The sequence below is a fragment of the Carcharodon carcharias genome, chromosome 6 (assembly GCF_017639515.1).
Source record: "Carcharodon carcharias isolate sCarCar2 chromosome 6, sCarCar2.pri, whole genome shotgun sequence".
Classification (NCBI taxonomy): Eukaryota; Metazoa; Chordata; class Chondrichthyes; order Lamniformes; family Lamnidae; genus Carcharodon; species Carcharodon carcharias.
In genome coordinates, this window is record NC_054472.1 from 46,268,797 (window position 1) to 46,286,854 (window position 18,058).

At 45.2% G+C, this 18,058-nt stretch overlaps 1 protein-coding gene across 1 annotated transcript in view; it reads right to left on the reverse strand.

The window, feature by feature from the left end:
• Window positions 1-18,058, reverse strand: part of itga9 (integrin, alpha 9) — a 570,745-nt gene that overhangs the window by 381,215 nt on the left and 171,472 nt on the right. The window contains exon 14 of the mRNA XM_041190128.1: window positions 13,310-13,464. Coding sequence (XP_041046062.1) covers window positions 13,310-13,464 — 155 coding nt within the window. The remainder of the gene's footprint in view (window positions 1-13,309; window positions 13,465-18,058) is intronic.

Here is an 18,058-nt window from a genome sequence, read left to right on the forward strand (position 1 = left end):
AGCAGAGACCATAAATAGTGTTAAAAGTAACATAAAAATTCATAAAATTTCATAGCATAAAATAGGCCATTTGACACAACAGGTTTATATGCCAGTGGTTATGCTCCACATAAGATTCCTTCCACCATACTTCATCTCACCCTATCAACAAATCCTCATTCCTTTCTCTCTCATGTACTTACCTTTAAATGCATATACACTGTTTACTTCAACCATTCCACATGGTAGTGAGCTCCACACTTCCACTACTCTCTGAGTAAAGAAGTTTCTCATGAATTCCTTATTACATTTCTTGGTGCCTATCCAATATTTATGGCCTTTGTTTATGGACTGCCTCATGAGTGGAACTATCCTCTCCATCTACCCCATCAAATCTATTCAAAATAGTGAAGAACTCTATCAGTCTCTCAGTCTTCTCTTTTCCACAGAGTGCCTTTGTCTGTTCGGTTTTTTCTGATAGTTGCATCCAGTCTTTTCTGGAATCATCCTTGTAAATCATTTTTGCACTTTCTTCAGTGTTTCAATATCTTTCTGTAATATAGAGACCTGTGCGTGATACTCTAAGTGTGGGTTTAACTAAGCTTCGACACAAGTCTAGCACAACTTCTCTGCTTTTGAATTCTACTCCTGTAGAAATATTCAAATAGGAATTGAATCGCTACTTAAAAAGGAAAAATTTACAGGACTATGGTGAAAGAACAAGGGAATGGGACAATGATAGTTGTTTCAGAGACCCGGCAAAGGCACAATGGGCCAAAAGTCCTCCTTCCCTGTTGTGTGATTCAATTGTATGAACTGACTGAAGTGCTTCTTTTCTACTTTTCCTGGGTTTTGTGAAACTCATTGCTACATTTAATGATTTGTGAACCTGTATTGCTCGACCCCTTTGCACCTCGACCACATATAGGCTATTATTTCCCAAGGAGTAGATGATTTCCTTTTTTCAGCAACCAAAATATACCATCTCACATTTATCTACATTGAAATATTTGCTATTTATACATCCATGCTGCAAGTTTGTTAATGTATTTTTGTAATTTGTCATGGTTTTCCTCAGTATTAACTATACCCCTCAACTTGATGTCATTGACAAGTATTGACATTGTACCTCTAATTCCGGCATCCAAATCATTTATGCAGATAGTGAGTAACAGTGATCATTGATCCCTGTGGAACACGTTCTCACCTTCTATGGAGTATGAGTAACTGCCTTTAACCAATACCCTGTTTTCTCTTTTGTAGCCAGTTTGCCATGCATTCTGCTGCTTGTTCTCTGAGTCAGTATTATCTGACCTTACTTAAGAGGCTGCAATATGGTAACTTATCAAAGGCCTTTAGAAGGTCCATGTATAAGGTATCCACACACTTCTAGTTCAATAAAAAAGGAAATCACAACAAAATAACAGATAAAAATAGGATAGGAGGAATGAAAAGCAAGTGGTACAGTAAGTTAAAAAGTAAGGGAAAAACAGCAACAAGGCAAAATAGTGGGGTATTAATGTTCTATTAATGCTCTATACACAAATGCGCATCAAGTAAGGGATAAAATAAGTGAAGTAGCACAAATCCAGTATAAAGGATATGAAGTAATGCCCATCACTGAGACCTGGTTACAAACTGGGCATGACTAGGAGATAAATAGTCCAGGCTGCATAGTCTGTAAAAAGAACAAGGAGATTGGAAAAGGAAGGGGCAAAGCAACACTGATAAAAAACACTAACATTGCCTGAGTAAAAAGGCTTATCAGTAAGGGTGAAAAGCAGTAGAAGGACTTAGGAATAAAAAAAATGTAAGACTTCACTAAGAGTTGTTTACAGACCTCCTGATAGTAGTGTTGAAGTAGCATAGTGCATACATACGAAGATCAAAGAAACATTTTGGCAAAAGCAGTGTCATCATAATGGAATACTTTAATCATCAATTGGACTGGGAGAAGCAGAATATCTCAGGTCTCAAAGGCAGTGAATCTCTTTCATGTTTGAGACAGTTTTCTGGAACAGTGGGCCCGATATTAACTCAAAGATATGCTGGGAAACTGATATCGCATAGGAAACTTATATGTACAATCAGTGTGCCTTTCTGTCGCATTTTATACTTCTGGCTTTGATATTGATTGTGCAGTAGCGTATTGCCGAGGAGCAGCATAATGCAATCTCAACTCCAGGATTTAAAGAGTCAACGGAAAGGTGGAATTTGGAGGAATTTTGAGTTCAAAGCAAGAGAAGGCAAGGTGTGACAATGAACAGGTTGGGCCAAATGGCCTGGTCCTCTGCTGTATATTCTATGCAATTATGTGCAACGGGGAAAAAAATAGATCTGTGTAATACTGTGGTGACGTGTGTTCACTAACAGGTTGCAGTGCATTTGTTGATTGTAAGAATCAGGGGATGGCTCGACATTGCCTATTGGATATGAGTGAGTGACAGTTGTGGATAGATAGATGAAAATGTGAAGCAGAGAAAGAATGACGGGAGCGCTTTTAAAGTAAGTGGGTGTGAGGAGTCATATGATGGAATCGGCTTGACAAGGCAGAGTGAGGGGATGGGCTGATGCACACAGCACAATGTCGGTGAATGTACTTGCTGTTTCTGACCTGGTTAGGCTATTAAATTGCTTCTTGTACTGGATTCAGGGACAAGGCAAAATGCTCCTGCTGCTGACCATATGGGCGACCTCCAGTCACACTTTCCTTGTGGCAGCAACAGGTTTCTTTTTTTTCATTCATGGGATGTGGGCTTCACTGGCTAGGCCAGCATTTATTTGCCCATCCCTAGTTGCCCTTGAGAAGGAGGTGGCGAACTGCCTTCTTGAACCACTGCAGTCCATGTGGTGTAGGTTCCCATGTGTCTGCTGCCCTGGTCCTTCTAGATGGTAGTGGTCATGGGTTGGGAAGGTGCTGCCTTGATGAGTTTCTGCCCAATAATGGGCAAAGTATCTCTCTCTGACTCTTCACAACCCTCAGCAGTGCATTAAGAGAGGCACCATTAAATTGGGACACAGCCTTTAAGTGTACTGAATCTATTGTCACACCTTATCTTCTCTTGCTGGTTATTTATGCTCCACCTGAGCCTCCTCCCATATTTTCTTATCTAAATCTAGCATTGTAACCATATATTCTCTTCTCTTTCAAATGTGTGTCCAGCAGAAGGGAACACAGAACACTATGGAGAACTTCAGATGGACCTCCACATATTTCATAGTTAACAACAGCAGAGGGTGTGGTACTCAAAATCAGTGGCATTTTGGCATCCCTGGACATCAGGAGACTTCTCTGCTACTTAGTGGCAACTAAATATCAACAATCCGCATATCATATGCCACTCAGTAATATTGACTTGATTCAAAAGCAAGTGTAATGTAATCATCTTCACAATGGTAGTCTGCAACATATTCTGACCTTGAACAAAAACAAAAATACCTGGAAATACTCAGCATCTGCGGAGAGGGGTACAGTTGACATTTCGAGTCCGTATGACTCTTCATCAGAACTAAGACATATAGAAATGAGATGAAATATAAGCTGGTAGAAGGGGGTGGGACAGGAGAGCTCTATAGGGGCCAGTGATAGGTGGAGGCCAAGAAGAGGCTGCCAAAGATGTCAGAGACAAAAGGACAAAGGGGTGTTGACGGTGGTGATATTAGCTAAAAGATGTGCTAATGGGGACATTAAGGGAAGCAAGCTAGTGGCAGATGGCCCTAGTGGGGGTGGGGTGGGGGGGAAAGGGAATGAAATGTGCTAAAAGAGTGGAGATGAAACGATAGATTGAAATAAATTTTAAAATAGGAGGGAAAAGAAAAAAAATAGTTGTAAAATACATGATAAATTATTGGAAAAGGGGGGATCGGAAAGGGGGTGGGGATGGAGGAGAAAGTTCATGATCTGAAATTGTCGAACTCAATATTAAGTCCGGAAGGCTGAAAAGTGCCAAGTCGGAAGATGAGGTGCTATTCCTCCAGTTTGCATTGAGCTTCACTGGAACATTGCAGCAGGCCAAGGACAGACATGTGGGCATGAGAGCAGGGTGGTATCTTGAAATGACAAGCGACAGGGAGGTCTGGGTCATGCTTGCAGACAGACCAAAGGTGTTCCACAAAGTGGTCACCCAGTCTGCGTTTGGTCTCTCCAACGTAGAGGAGACCGCATTGGGAGCAGCGAATGCAGTAGACTAAGTTGAGGGAAGTGCAAGTGAAATGCAGCTTCACTTGAAAGGAGCTTTTGGGCCCTTGGACGGTAAGGAGGGGGGAAATAAAGGAGCAGGTGTTGCACCTTCTGCGGTTGCATGGGAAGGTGACCTGGGAGGGAGTTGAGGTGTGGGGGGTGATGGAGGAGTGGGCCAGGGTGTCGCAGAAGGAACGATCCCTGTGGAAAGCCGCCGGGGGGGGCGGTGAAGGGAAGATGTGTTTGGTGGTGGCATCATGCTGGAGTTGGTGGAAATGGTGGAGGATGATCTTTTGAACGCGGAGGCTGGTGGGGTGATAAGTGAGGACATGGGGGACCCTATCATGGTTCTGGGAGGGAGTGGAAGGTGTGAGGGCGGATGCGTGGGAGACGGGCCGGACACAATTGAGGGCCCTGTCAACCACAGTGGGTGGAAAACCTCGGTTAAGGAAGAAGGAAGTGGAGAGTGGCATCATCAGAACAGATGCAACAGAGGCGAAGGAACTGAGAGAATGGGATGGAGTCCTTACAGGAAGCAGGGTGTGAGGAGCTGTAGTCAAGGTAGCTGTGGGAGTCGGTAGCTACCTCGTAATAAATATTCGTGGACAGTCTATCATCAGAAATTGAGACTAAGATGTCAAGGAAGGGAAGGTAAGTGTCAGTGATGGACTACATAAAAATGATGGAGGGGTGGAAATTGGAAGCAAAATTAATAAATTTTTCCAGATCCAGACGAGAGCATGAAGCGGCACCGAAGCAGTCACCGGTGTACTGCAGAAAGAGTTGTGGGAGGGAGCCTGCGTAGGACTGGAACAAGGAATGTTCCACATACCCTCAGAAAGAATCACCTCCTCTTGAGTATTCATCACTGCAAGGCCCTGCTGGAGAGATATTAATTAGTGCTGACTTTGTCATCAAACCTGCTGACAATGGTGGTGCTGTTGTTGTCTGGCGCACTGACCTCTACCTCGCAGACGCTGAGCGTCAACTCGCAGACACTTCCTCGTACCTCCCCCTGGACCATAACTGGGACCCATGCGGGTACTCATAGTCACACCTTTTATTTGGAGGAAGTGAGACAAGTTTAAGGAGAAATTGTTCAGTGATAGAACAAGTTCAGCCAGAAGGAGGAAAGTAGTGGTGGATGGGGATTGTTCGGGCCTCTGTTCGAGGAAGAAGCGGAGAGCCATCAGACCATCCCGGTGGGGGACGGAGGTGTGGAGGGATTGGACGTCCATGGTGAAGAGGAGGCAGTTGGGGCCAGGGAACTGGAAATTGTTGATATGATGTAGGGCATGAGAGGAATCGTGGAGGTCGGTGGGAAGAGACTGGACAAGGGGAGAGAGAATGGAGTCAAGATAGCGAGAAATGAGTTCCGTGGGGCAGGAACAGGCTGATCGGTCTACCGGGACAGTTCTGTTTGTGGATTTTGGGTAGCAGGTAGAAGCGGGCTGTCCGAGGTTGGGAAACTATGAGTTTAGAAGTAGTGGAGGGCAGATCTCCAGAGGAGATGAGGTCACTGACAGTCCTGGAAACAATGGCTTGATGTTCAGTGGTGGGGTCATGGTCCAGGGGGAGGTACGAGGAAGTGTCTGCGAGTTGACGCTCAGCCTCTGCGAGGTAGAGGTCAGTGCGCCAGACAACAACAGCACCACCATTGTCAGCAGGTTTGATGACAAAGTCAGCACTAATTAATATCTCTCCAGCAGGGCCTTGCAGTGATGAATACTCAAGAGGAGGTGATTCTTTCTGAGGGTGCACTGTCACAGGACTCATGCTTACCATGCACCAGCTCAAATGCTCACATGTCAGAAGGATCAGAAAGACAGATAGTTGGATTCTCACCTTCATATGAGCAAAGTCAGATGGTGGTGGCAGAGACAGCAGTGGACGGTCTGCAGCCTTCTCAAAGCTCTGCTCAGCAGGACACAATGGGTAGAATCATCCCAGATTTGCACTAAGTGAGGTAGCGGGCGGGAAAAACGACGCCTTACCCACCGGCCGCAATGGCGGCTTTTCAGGCCATATAATCCCAAGCCCGCTGCATTAATTTTGCATTCCCAGGATACACGCTGTTTCAATGGTGGGAAGGCTCCGATTCGCCTGCCATGCCATCACCTCGTAGCTTCATGACACCAGGCACCACATTTAAAGTACAGCCACGCTCAGCGCTTCCAGCCCAAAGAAGACATGACCCTGAAAGGCAAGAAGACTGCAGCCCTCGAGCACCTTTTAGACACTGTGGAGGCCCGCTGTGATGTCCTTTACCCCTGCTCTGGCTGCAGAAAGGGCAGAAACTCCGGCTTGATAGGTGATGGCAGTGGGAATCAATGCCACAGAAGAGGTTGGCCATCCAATGCAGCTAGAGGATGAATGATCTCATCTGTGCAGGCAAGGTATGACAACCATTTTATCACTCCAAGCTCATACACTCACAAGCCCATCACACATTCAATGGCATCTCACTCACTGCCAGCTCATGGGACATCGCCACTCATTCTTACACACATACTCTCGTGTCCTTCCAGCCTTATCTCCTCTGGAGACTGCCTCCTCAGCCCACACCACTTTGAGGCCACTTACACAGACCAACATGTGCCCCCACACACACCCTGGATTACCCTCCTTCCCCAGTACAGCCCTTGTGCTGCAGTCTCTTCCCTTGCCTGAGGCCACTTCTCCCCCTTCCCCAAGCAAGTCCTAGACGTGCAGCCATTGAAAAGCCACCCACTTACGGCTGATCTAGTAGGTAGAGATCTACCTGTGAGCCCTCCACCCCCTAAAAGTGGTGCAGTGCTGTCTGTGAAGCCTGGCGCTGATGACTGCGAGTGCTGGCCGAAGCAAGGTAGGCAAACGTACCTTGAAGTCCCGAGCGATGTGCAGCCTGCCAGGTGCGCACTTTGCCTTTATCAACAATGCCTGGAGTACATCATTGGCCGGGATTTTCCATGCCCGCTGGCGTTAGGCGTGTTCGGTGGTGTGAGCAAATAATGATGCGATCGTGGTCCACTCAACCCGCCGATGGCAGGCCATGCTTCCCGCTATCGGACGTCAGAAACCTCATTGTAATACATCAGCATATAATTTTTAGGCTAGCCCGTCGGACTCATCTCCCCCAATTGAATCATCTGCCCATGTCGGCGGGAAAACACCTTCTGGCCAAGAGAACGTGCAATGTACTGACAGGTCTTCCAAGCACACTGAACATTACTACAGAGAAATTGGAGAAGTACGTCTCAAAAACAAGGGAGCTATGTATTTGTGCATGGATAAATTGATCAACTTCACGATACATCAAATGCAGCAATCAAATGAGTCTGTGCACCTCTACAGTGGTGAGACCTGAGCAACATATACTAGGCAGAAGAAAAGGCGCTCTGAAGAAGAGTCATACGGACTCAAAACATTAACCCTGTCTTTCTCACCACAGGTGCTGTTAGACCTGCTGAGTTTTTCCAGCATTTTCTATTTTTGTAGGAGTAAAAACTGAACAGTTTCCACCTTCGCAGTCTCAGATGTATCTTCGGCATCTCTTGGCAGGGCAAGGACACCAACCTAGAGGTCTTGGAGCATCAGCACATGCTCATGGCTAAGCCAACAACAGGCAGAGTTTTCTAATATGGAGACTAAGTCCGTTGGAGGGTGGAATAGTTGGTAGCATTCCTGCTGGGCAGTAGGGCAGATGAACAGGCACAATCTTCTGATTTTGAGCTCAGTAATAGTGCATCCGCGAGGAGCTCGGCAAATTTCATAGTAGGACGGACAGGAAATTACCCACCCCATCGTTATCTCATGTGGTCAAAGGTCCTGGCGCCATATTTAAACGGCACCCGGACAGACGTTCACTCAGCACAGGCCAGGAGCACTACTCCTTCAAAGACCTTGTAGCCACAGCTCATATTAGAGAAGCTCACGGATAAGAGCAACCCCATCCCAGAATATATGAGTGTGCCTCCAGCATTGTTTTTTGCTCATCTCTGGATAGGAGCACACATAATCGGGCCAATGTTCGCTGTTGCATTGATCCATATTTGCCAGCCTCTTGACCTTATAAAGATCCCAGTGCCTCTTGCTGCCAGGCCCTTGCTCCTCATAGCCCTGTGCCAACTGGGGATGGGACTTCCTTCTCCTCATTTGGATGAGAGCCATTACTGTTGCAGGCTGCAGGTAACTCTGCCTCATCGATGCCTCAGTGGATATGTGAACAAACTGAAGTTATACTCTAAATGAGCATGTCCTTTGTATGTTTCCCTCCATCTCAAAGCCACATGGCAAGTGCTAAGCCCTTCACCTGGTCTCCGTCTAGACATGAAATCCCCTCCCCACCCCTTCCAGATAAAGCACATCCTGGAGGACCAGAGATCGATGTTCCTCCCATTCATACATGAATGCGTATGGAGACATTGCTCTTTGATTGGGGTGATGAGGGCCATGTGCAAGAAGCCTCACGTGGATACTTTTCCACTCGTCTCCACTACCGTCGGGACTCAATAGAGAGACTATTGCCTTGATAGCATAGAAAGACTAACCACATGATCCCTTGTCAACCATGATCATTCACCTGGGAGGATAGAGGTTTGGAGTTATGAGTTAGCTGCCCCCCACCAGCTTTGCCCCTTGGGGGCATTCTACCTCCCTCCCTCCTTTTATCCCTGCCTCTGACTGCAGCTGTTGGCAAATGGCACAGAATGAACGGCAGCTCCGCACCTTGCTGGGATCTCGATGTCATGAGACCCGAGTTGGGAACAAACCTTCGCAATGTGGTCTTCATCATAAGAGAGGAGAACACAGCTGAGGTTCTTTGACATTTAGTTGCGTCATAATTATTAGGCTGCCCCTTTTGTTGGACACTTGTGCTGACCTTGAACTCCACCCACCTGAAAAGACCCTCCTCCCATCTCAAGGGATCTCAATGACTGACGTAGTTACGGTCAGTTTGGAAAAATGGTGCACATCACTTTTCAGATTCTCTCCATCACATCTACCCTCCCCATATTATCCACAAACTTCCACCCATCACCATAGATCCACCCAATATCACCATTCCTCTCCATTCTGTCACCCTTGAACCTTCTGCCACTACCCCAGACCCCACCACGATCCACCTCCACATACCTTTCCACCCTTCAGAGCAGACACCTGTTACCATCCCCATGCACACCCTGACCCTGCCCTCTCCCGTTATCCGAACCACCTGGCTAGTCCTCTTCTGTGACCCACCGGTGAGATCTTCAGCTACCAGAGTCTCACCCTGGACCTGCCACCCTACCCCATCCTACTTCCCCCTTTGACTGTGACTGTTCCTTCCTATCACCAGTACCAAGATTCCTTCCCCCCCGCCAGGATCCCATTGTTGGTACCACTGACCCCACCCTCTAAGACACTCGCTCCCCTTCCCCAGGTACTCCCCCGCAACTTCTCCCATAAGCTTGCCCCAACTATCCAGCCTTTGCTCTGCCATTCTACCCTACCACCGCCCCCCTCCATCCTTTGTCTGCCTCCCTTGTCCAACCCAATTGATGTTATGGAACATCCCCAAGAAGGAGGCAGCAACATCTACAGACCTCAAAGTCATGGAACAGATAAAACTCGCCAGGTGCACACCACCTTATATACCATCGTAAAACTCAATATCCTAACTTCTTGAGAGTGGGGAACTTAATTTGGAAGGCAAACTTAATTCAAGCAAGGTGGCCTTTTAATGAGCTTGCATGAGATGCTTATGCATGCAAATGGGGTTCCCAACATTGTTCGTTGGCAAGCTCGTCCTGCCTTTAACTCACCTTGAAAGCTGGGAGAACTTACTAGGAAAGTTACTAGAACCTCTTATTAGGGACAGACTGACTGTCCATTTGGACAGATATGAACTGATATCTGAGAGAAAGCCAGCACGGATTTGTAAACAGTAAATTACGTGTAACAAACTTAATCAAAATGTTAGAGAAGGACAATTAAGGAGGTGGTAAATAAGAAACTGTCCATGAATGTTATTTATATGGACTTCCAAAAAGTAATCAATAAGGTTGCACACAAAAGCCTGTTAGAAAAATGGAAGTGCATGAAATTGGAGGCAACGTTTTGACATAGGTAAGGAACTGGTTAGGAGACAGCAGCCAGACAAGATAAAAAGTATGCACTACGAGTGATTGGAAGTGACGAGCAGCACAACCCCCCGGGATCTGTGCTGGGATCTCAACTTTTCATTATATTTACATTTATAAATTTATAAATTATAAATTTAGCTGAAGGAATGAAGATGAAGGACAGGAAGGCTTCAGAGAGGCCTTACCCCATTCCACTCCCCCTTTTGACTGTGACTGTTCCTTCCTATCACCAGTACCAAGATTCCTCCCCCCACCAGCCAGGATCCCACTGTCGATGCCACTGACCCCACCCTATAAGACACTCGCTCCCCTTCCCCAGACACTCCCCTGCAACTTCTCCCATAAGCTTGCTCCAACTATCCAGCCTTTGCTCTACCCTTCTACCCTACCACTGACCCCCTCCATCCTTCGCCTGCCTCCCTTGTCCAACCCAATTGATGTTATGTGTTTAGATACATAATTTAGTAGAAGATATTTAGTAGAATGGTTCCAGGAATGAGGAAGTTCAGGTACATGGATAGATTGGAGAAAATAGGGTTCTTCCTCTCACATCAGAGAAGCTTAAGGGGAAGTTTGATAGAGATGTTTAAAATCATGAAGGTTTAGCTAGAGTAAGTGAAGAGAAACTGTTTCTAATGGCTTAAAGGTCAATAATCTGTACTATTCTATGAATAAAGAGACATTTATCCAAGATTTTTGGATGACCCTAAATTAGTTGGCATGTATTAAGTAGTGCAGATGGGAGGAGAAAGCTGAAAAGGGTCATTGATAGATTAAGTGAGTGGGTAGAACTGTGGAAGATGGAGTCCAACATGGGGAAGTGCAAGATCATTCACTTTGGGCCAAAGGAAGTTAGATCAGAATATTTTTTAGATACCAGGAACTTTGAGAAACAGGCAGGCCTAGACAGCAACATCTACAGACCTCAACATCACAGAAGAGATAAAACTCGCCAGGTGCAAGCTACTTATATATCGTCGTAAAACTCAACACTATAATTTCTTGCTAGTGGGGAACTTAATTTGGAAGGCAAACTTAATTCCAGCAAGATGGCTTTTTATTGAGCTTGCATGAGATGCTAACGTATGCAAATGGGGTTCCCGACATAGTTCGTTGGCAAGCCTTTAACTCGCCTTGAAAGCTGAGAGAACTTACTAGAAAAGTTACTAGAATCTCTTATTAGAGACAGAGTTACTGTCCATTTGGACAGATATGAACTGACCAGAGAAAGCCAGCATGGATTTATAAACAGTAAATTATGTATAATGAACCTAATCAAAATGTTAGAGAAGCCCTATTGCAATTGTATAAAGATCTGGTTGGGCCACATTTTGAGTAGTGCATTCAGATCTAGAAACCACACATCAGAAAAGGTGTACTGATTTGGAAGGAAGACATTGTAGGTTCACAAGAATGTTAAAAGGACTAAAGAGGTTAAATTATGAGGGCAAACTGCCTAACCTAGGCTTGTATACCCTTGAGTATTGAAGGTTAAGATGTGATATAATTGAGGTGTTTCATATAAATAGAGAGAAATGATTTTCTTTGATGAAAGAGTCCAGAATGAGGAGGCATAACTTTAACATTAGAGCTGAAGCATTCAGAATTGTGGCGAGGAAGCATTTCTTCGCACAAAGAGTAGTGGAAGTCTGGAATTGTCTCCCCCAAAAAGCTCTTTCTGCCAGGTCAATTGGAAGTGTCAAAACTGAGATTGATGGATTGTTTTTTTCAGGCTAAGGCATTAAGGTTATGGAACCAAACTAGATCAATAAAGTTCAGCCATGATTTAATTGAATGGTGAAACAGGTTTGAGGGGCTGAATGGTCTACTCCTGTTTCTACACTCTATTCTAAAACCATTTCCCAATTCTTTCCTCATTTCTCCATCTCTGAGCATCACCGGTTAAGAGGCGGGATAAAAATAATAATGGAATGGAAGCAAATGCAAGTTTATGTAGGTCTCCTCTAGTTGTGAATTATGAAACAGAATGAGACCCCAGTGTGACAGGATGGAATGAAACCCTAAACATTTCATACATGCTTCAAATTATGCCTGACATCCAACAGCCCTTCCCACAAAGACTTAAGTGACTTGTGAAACAACTGTTTATTTCTGGGTAACTCCTATACTCTGGTTTCTCTTCAGACCATATAAATCTTTCACTTTTTGCTGAAGATTTCCTATGTTCTGTGATGGTTATTGAACAATGTATTTTTCTTGTTTCTATTGTACTGATTTAATATTAGCCCATGGCCCACAAATCAACAACCGGTCTGAGATCTTATTTTAAATCATGTTCTTCACACTAAAAAGCTTAAGAACTCCTAGTCAGTGCATCTAATTCAGTAATCAGTGTGCACTGGAGTGTATTTTACGGTCGTGAATTTTAGATGCAAGCTTGTACTATGTTATTCTTTATGTTATTTTTGGCAGATGTTAATTCATTTAACATAAATGGGTTAACCTGCTTTAAAATAGTGCTAAGCATTCATACTTGATATTTGTCAATTGAAATGTATGTCCAACTGTTTAAAAAAAAATTTAATTAAAAAGGAGAGGCACAATAGAATTCTCTAGTCAATTAAACTTCCCAGGTAGTGTAATTTAGCCCAACAATTTTAATTTTCATTGAATTGTAACTTCGAACCATCTCATAGTTGGTTATTGGGAATCAGATGTTTACTCCTGTCAGATTAGGCTATTATGAGCCTTAGGCAATTTATTCCCACAGTTTTCTAAGTGGATTGGAAATGGGTTAGAAAAGAAAAAGAGATAAAGTGGTTCAATCTGAACTCAGTCAAGCAGAAAAACCATGGCCGGAATTTTCTGGCCCCTTCCACCAGCAGGATCTTCTGGTCCTGCCGATGTCAATGGACTTTGCAATGGCTCGCCACATTCTCCAGCTCCACCCCCGCTGCAGCAGGACCGGAAAATTCTGCTCCATGTGTCCATTAACTAGTTGCTTAGCCAACCTAAAAGTTGAGAATCAAAAGCAAGAAGCAAATAAAACTGATTATTACAAAGAAAGTAATCATCACACCATTACCTATTTCACCTGGGACCTGCTTGCCATGAAAGCGGAAACAAGTTGTAACGTTTAGACAGTTGACTGGCTGTATGCCATCGTGGCACTGTGGAGCTGTGATGTTAATGGAGCTGGGAAGGAGGATGGAGATCTCCAGGGTTATAACCGGCCGAGCTCTGGAGTGGAGGAAAAATATAAAAGAAACATTCTCAACACTAGACCAATAAATCATAGGAGAGCTTTCCCTCTTTCCTTCATAGCTAATTAACATTTCCTTGTGCATGGAAGAGTTAAATACTTGCAGAGGCCCAATATGGAGGCTCCACCCCCACTGTATTATTCTTCCTTCCCTGTTGCTGGGTCAAAATCTAAGAATTCCCTGCTTAACAACATGGTGGGTGTTCCTACAAAACATGGACTGCAGCAGTCCAAGAACGCAGCACACCACCTTCTCAGGGGCAATTAGGGAGGGCAATAAATGCTGGCCTAGCCAGTGATGCCCACATCCCATGAATGAACATAAAATAAACCTCTCACTCCCTCTTGGATGCCTGTCCCTTTCGGATATGCAGTGCCTGCCCATAAATGAAAACACCTCTCCTTTTGTTATCTTCCAGAAACAGTCAGCGCAGGCTCAGTTGATAGCACTCTTGTCTCTGAGCCACAAAGTTCTGGGTTCAAGTTCCATTCCTTGAATTGAGCATAAAAATCAAGGCTGACACTCCAGTGCAGTACTGAGGGAGTGGTGCACTGTCAGAGGTGGTGAATTTCAGATGAAATATTAAATCAAGGCCCTATCTGCCTCCTCTAGTGAATGTAAAAGATCTCATGGCACTATTTTGATGAAGAGCAGTGGAGTTATTCCTGGTGTCTTGACTAATATTTATCCTTCAACCAGCAACACAACAGATTATCTGGTCCTTATCACTTTATTGTTTGTGAGAGTTTGCTGTGTATAACTTGGCTGCTGTGTTTCCTACATTGCAACACTGACTATACTTCGAAAGAACATTCATTGACTGTAAAGTACGTTGAGACATCTGGTGGCCATGAAAAGTGCTATATAAATGCAAGTCTTTCTTTTTAAAGGAAAAGAATCTTTTAGATTTTCACGGTCAGCAGTTCCCTTTCCCATCATAATGACCTATTGTAAGGGAGGGATTCAAAGCAATTCCAAAAAGTGTAACATGGTTCTCTTTGCTGGCTTACGCCAACTGGATTTCAGAGATGATGAAAAATCAACCTAAACAAAATTCTTAGGTTTCAATATTTTTATTATGTTTAAAGTATGTTAGAGAATTCCAAATTCTACGACAATACTCTCACATTTCCACTCCTTACCATTTAAAAAAAAATATTTTTAATTCTCTTCTTTAGGTTTCAGCCTCAGCCAAGAGGGTGGACTTTTATCAGAACAGCTTGAACTGATTTTCTTCAATGTTTCAATCCATTGCTTTGGAAGTGGTTGGCATCCATTAAGCACCTTTCCCAGACTATCTAATCAGTGGGTTTTTAATTTGGAGATGTGATGACAGACAGACTGCCATTTAGTGCTTTACTGTATCAATGCATTTTTCATTTCAGCCACCTATAAGTCTACAATTGCTAATTATCATTGGTGGATGTTGTATAAGTACTGATACCAAACAATGTGGTTCATCAGTGATAAAGAAGCATATGTAGTTAGTCATTTGGTAGCACAGAACTTCAGAACTTGAGTGTTGCTGAAAGAAGACACATGTCAAACTTCTTGACTTGCAGTCATCAGGGCACTTTGCAAGAATACCAATATTAGGGGAGAAACAACAATTTATGCATTTATATAGCATCTTATCAGCTTTTCAGGGAATTCCAAAGCATTTCGCTTCCAATCAAATGTATTTAAATACAATCAATAAAAATAAATCTAGAATAAATAATTAGTATCAGTAACAATGACGATGAAAATAACGAATTGTCATAAAATACAATCTGAATTACTAATGTCCTTCAAGGAAGGAAATCTGTCCTTGCCCAGTCTGATCTATGTGTGACTCTAGACCTGGAACAATGTGGTTGCCCTCTGAAATAGCCTAGCAAGCCCTTTACTTGTATCAAACCACTACAAAACATCTAATAAGAATAACCGGATGAACTATTTGACTTTGATCTGGGCACCGGTCTTAACAAATGCACAACCTGCACATCCCTACAATTAAAGTTCACCTCATTATCATCTGGGGATGTGTGACAAAATAGGGAAAGCTATCTCACAGACTAGTCAAGCCAGTCATACTAACAGAATCATAGCTCTCAGCTAACATGCCAGATTTCATCATTAATATCCCTGGGTAGGCCTGTCTAGTGATATATAGTCAGGAGGAATCCTCCTGGGAATCCTCAGCATTGACTCCAGTCCCCATGATGTTTCATGCCATCAGGTCAAATAGGGGCAAGAAAAACTACTGCTCATTACCACCTACTGCCACTCTCAGTTGATGCATCAGTATTACTCCATGTTGAACACCAATTGGTAGAAGCACTGAGGGCCGAATCGTCCCACATTTGCACAAAGTGTGGTAGCAGGCGGGAAAAAGGACATTTTGCCTGTTGGCCGCAATGACGGTTTTTCATGTCATACTGTCCACTTCCCACCTCATTAATTATTCAGCCACAGGAAACACGCCGTCTCAGTGGTGGACAGCCTCTGAGTCGCCCGCCACACCATTTCCTTACTCCGGGTGCTATATCTAAACTGCAACCACGCACACAGTTCTCAATGCTTGCAGCCCAGGACTGCCCTAGTGAAGACATGGCCCTGAAAGCGAGGAAGAGATCAGTAACCCGTCACTGGAACACCCTTTGCAGGCCTGCCATGATGTCCTCCAACCCATTCTGGCCGCAGGAGGTCCAGCAATCTCACCACTCCAACTAGGGAGGCGGTGGCAGTGTTGGTCAATGCCAACGCTGCATACAAAAGATTCACCATTCAATGCAGAAAGAAAGAGGATGAATGATCTCATCTGTGCTGCCAGGTTAAGACAACCATATCATCACTCTGAACTCTCACACTCACAAGGCCATCACATTCACTGGTGTCTCACTCACTGCCAGCTCAAAGGGATATCACAACTCACTCTCTCACACACACTCACATTTCCATCTGGCCTCATATCCTCTGGAGACTGCCTCCTCAGTCCTCAGCTTCTTGAGGCCACTTGCACAAATCAACATGTGACCCCACACACACCCTGGGATACCCACTTCTCCAGTACAGTCCTCACCCTGCAGTCTCTTCCCTTGCCCAAGATCACCTTCCCCTTCCCCAAGCAAGCCCTAGCCCTGCAGCCATTGAAAAGCCACCCCTGCATTACAGCTGGTCTGGTAGGTAGAGACCTGCCCGTGAGCCCCCTAAAAGTGATGTGGTGCTGCCTGTGAAACCTGGTGTTGATGACAGCAAGTGCTGCCCGAAGCAATGTAGGTAAACAAACTTTGAAGTCCCGAGCGAAGTGCAACTCGCCAGGTGCACGTCACTTATATACAATTGTGAAACACATGCCGACCTGCCCAGATGATCCAGCATGGGGGGATGATTCCAGCAGGCAGGGCTTTTAATGATATGTAGATGTATGAAAATGAAATTCCCGACATCCGGCAGCAGGAAACGCAGCCCGCCATTGATGGGCAGAGCGAACGATTACAAACTGGTTACACGATGGCGTGAAACTGATTTTTGGCCTCCTGCGATATTGTCTGCTCATCCCCACCATGACGCCCAACGCCAACAGAGCTGGAAAATCCTGTCCTCAGGGTGAGAATGAGCACCATGCATACTTAAAAATGAAGTGTCAAACTGACAAAGCTACAGCACACAACTATATGCATGCTAGAAGCCACAGCCCATAACTTCTGAGCTCTGGGGCATTGTACCGGGGACTACCCCAAAAACACGCTGGGTACCCTCCTGGATGTACGCATATATGGATTGCACGACGATTACCTGGGAATTTCAAACTTCCACTGGGCAGTTATCCTATAATGCCATCTGATAAAGCGATTTAAATCGCAAACTTCGGATGGTTCTGACTGTCATACAGTAATAGTTAACCAGAAAAGAAATTAAAATTAAAACCATTTCTAACTTCTGGATGATTATAGTACCGATCTCCCTGACTCCCCCACAGGGCTCCCCCCAATCCCCTGAACCTCCACGGGACCCCTGACCCCCATGGTACAGCTCCACGGGAGCCCCCCCATCTGCCCTCCCCACTTCCGACTGCCCATCCACTGTCCAACTACCACCCCAATACCCACCATGACTCCTTCCCCACCCACTGACTACCCTCCCCATGCCCCCGACTGCCCTCCCAACCCCAACTACCCACTCACCCACCTGAGGCTACCATCAACACCCCCATCTACCTCAGACATCCCCCACTGACCACCATCCCTGCACTGACCACACCCCTGCACACACCCCCCACTGACCACCCGAGACCCCCAACTGGCCACTCAACGTCCCCCAATTGACCTACTGAATAAACAAACCCCCCCCACCCCCACTGACCACACCCGCACTAACAACCCGATATCCCCACTGGCCATCCACCCAATGACACCGCCTGACCACCTGACCCTACCCACTGACCAACCCCCGACTAACCACCACCCCAGTGATCACCCAAGCTGCCCCCCATGACCACGCAACTCCCCCACCGCCCCCCCAAACTCCCGACTCTTCCCCGCACCCCCCCAACTCCCGATTACCCACATTCCATCCACTTACCCGCA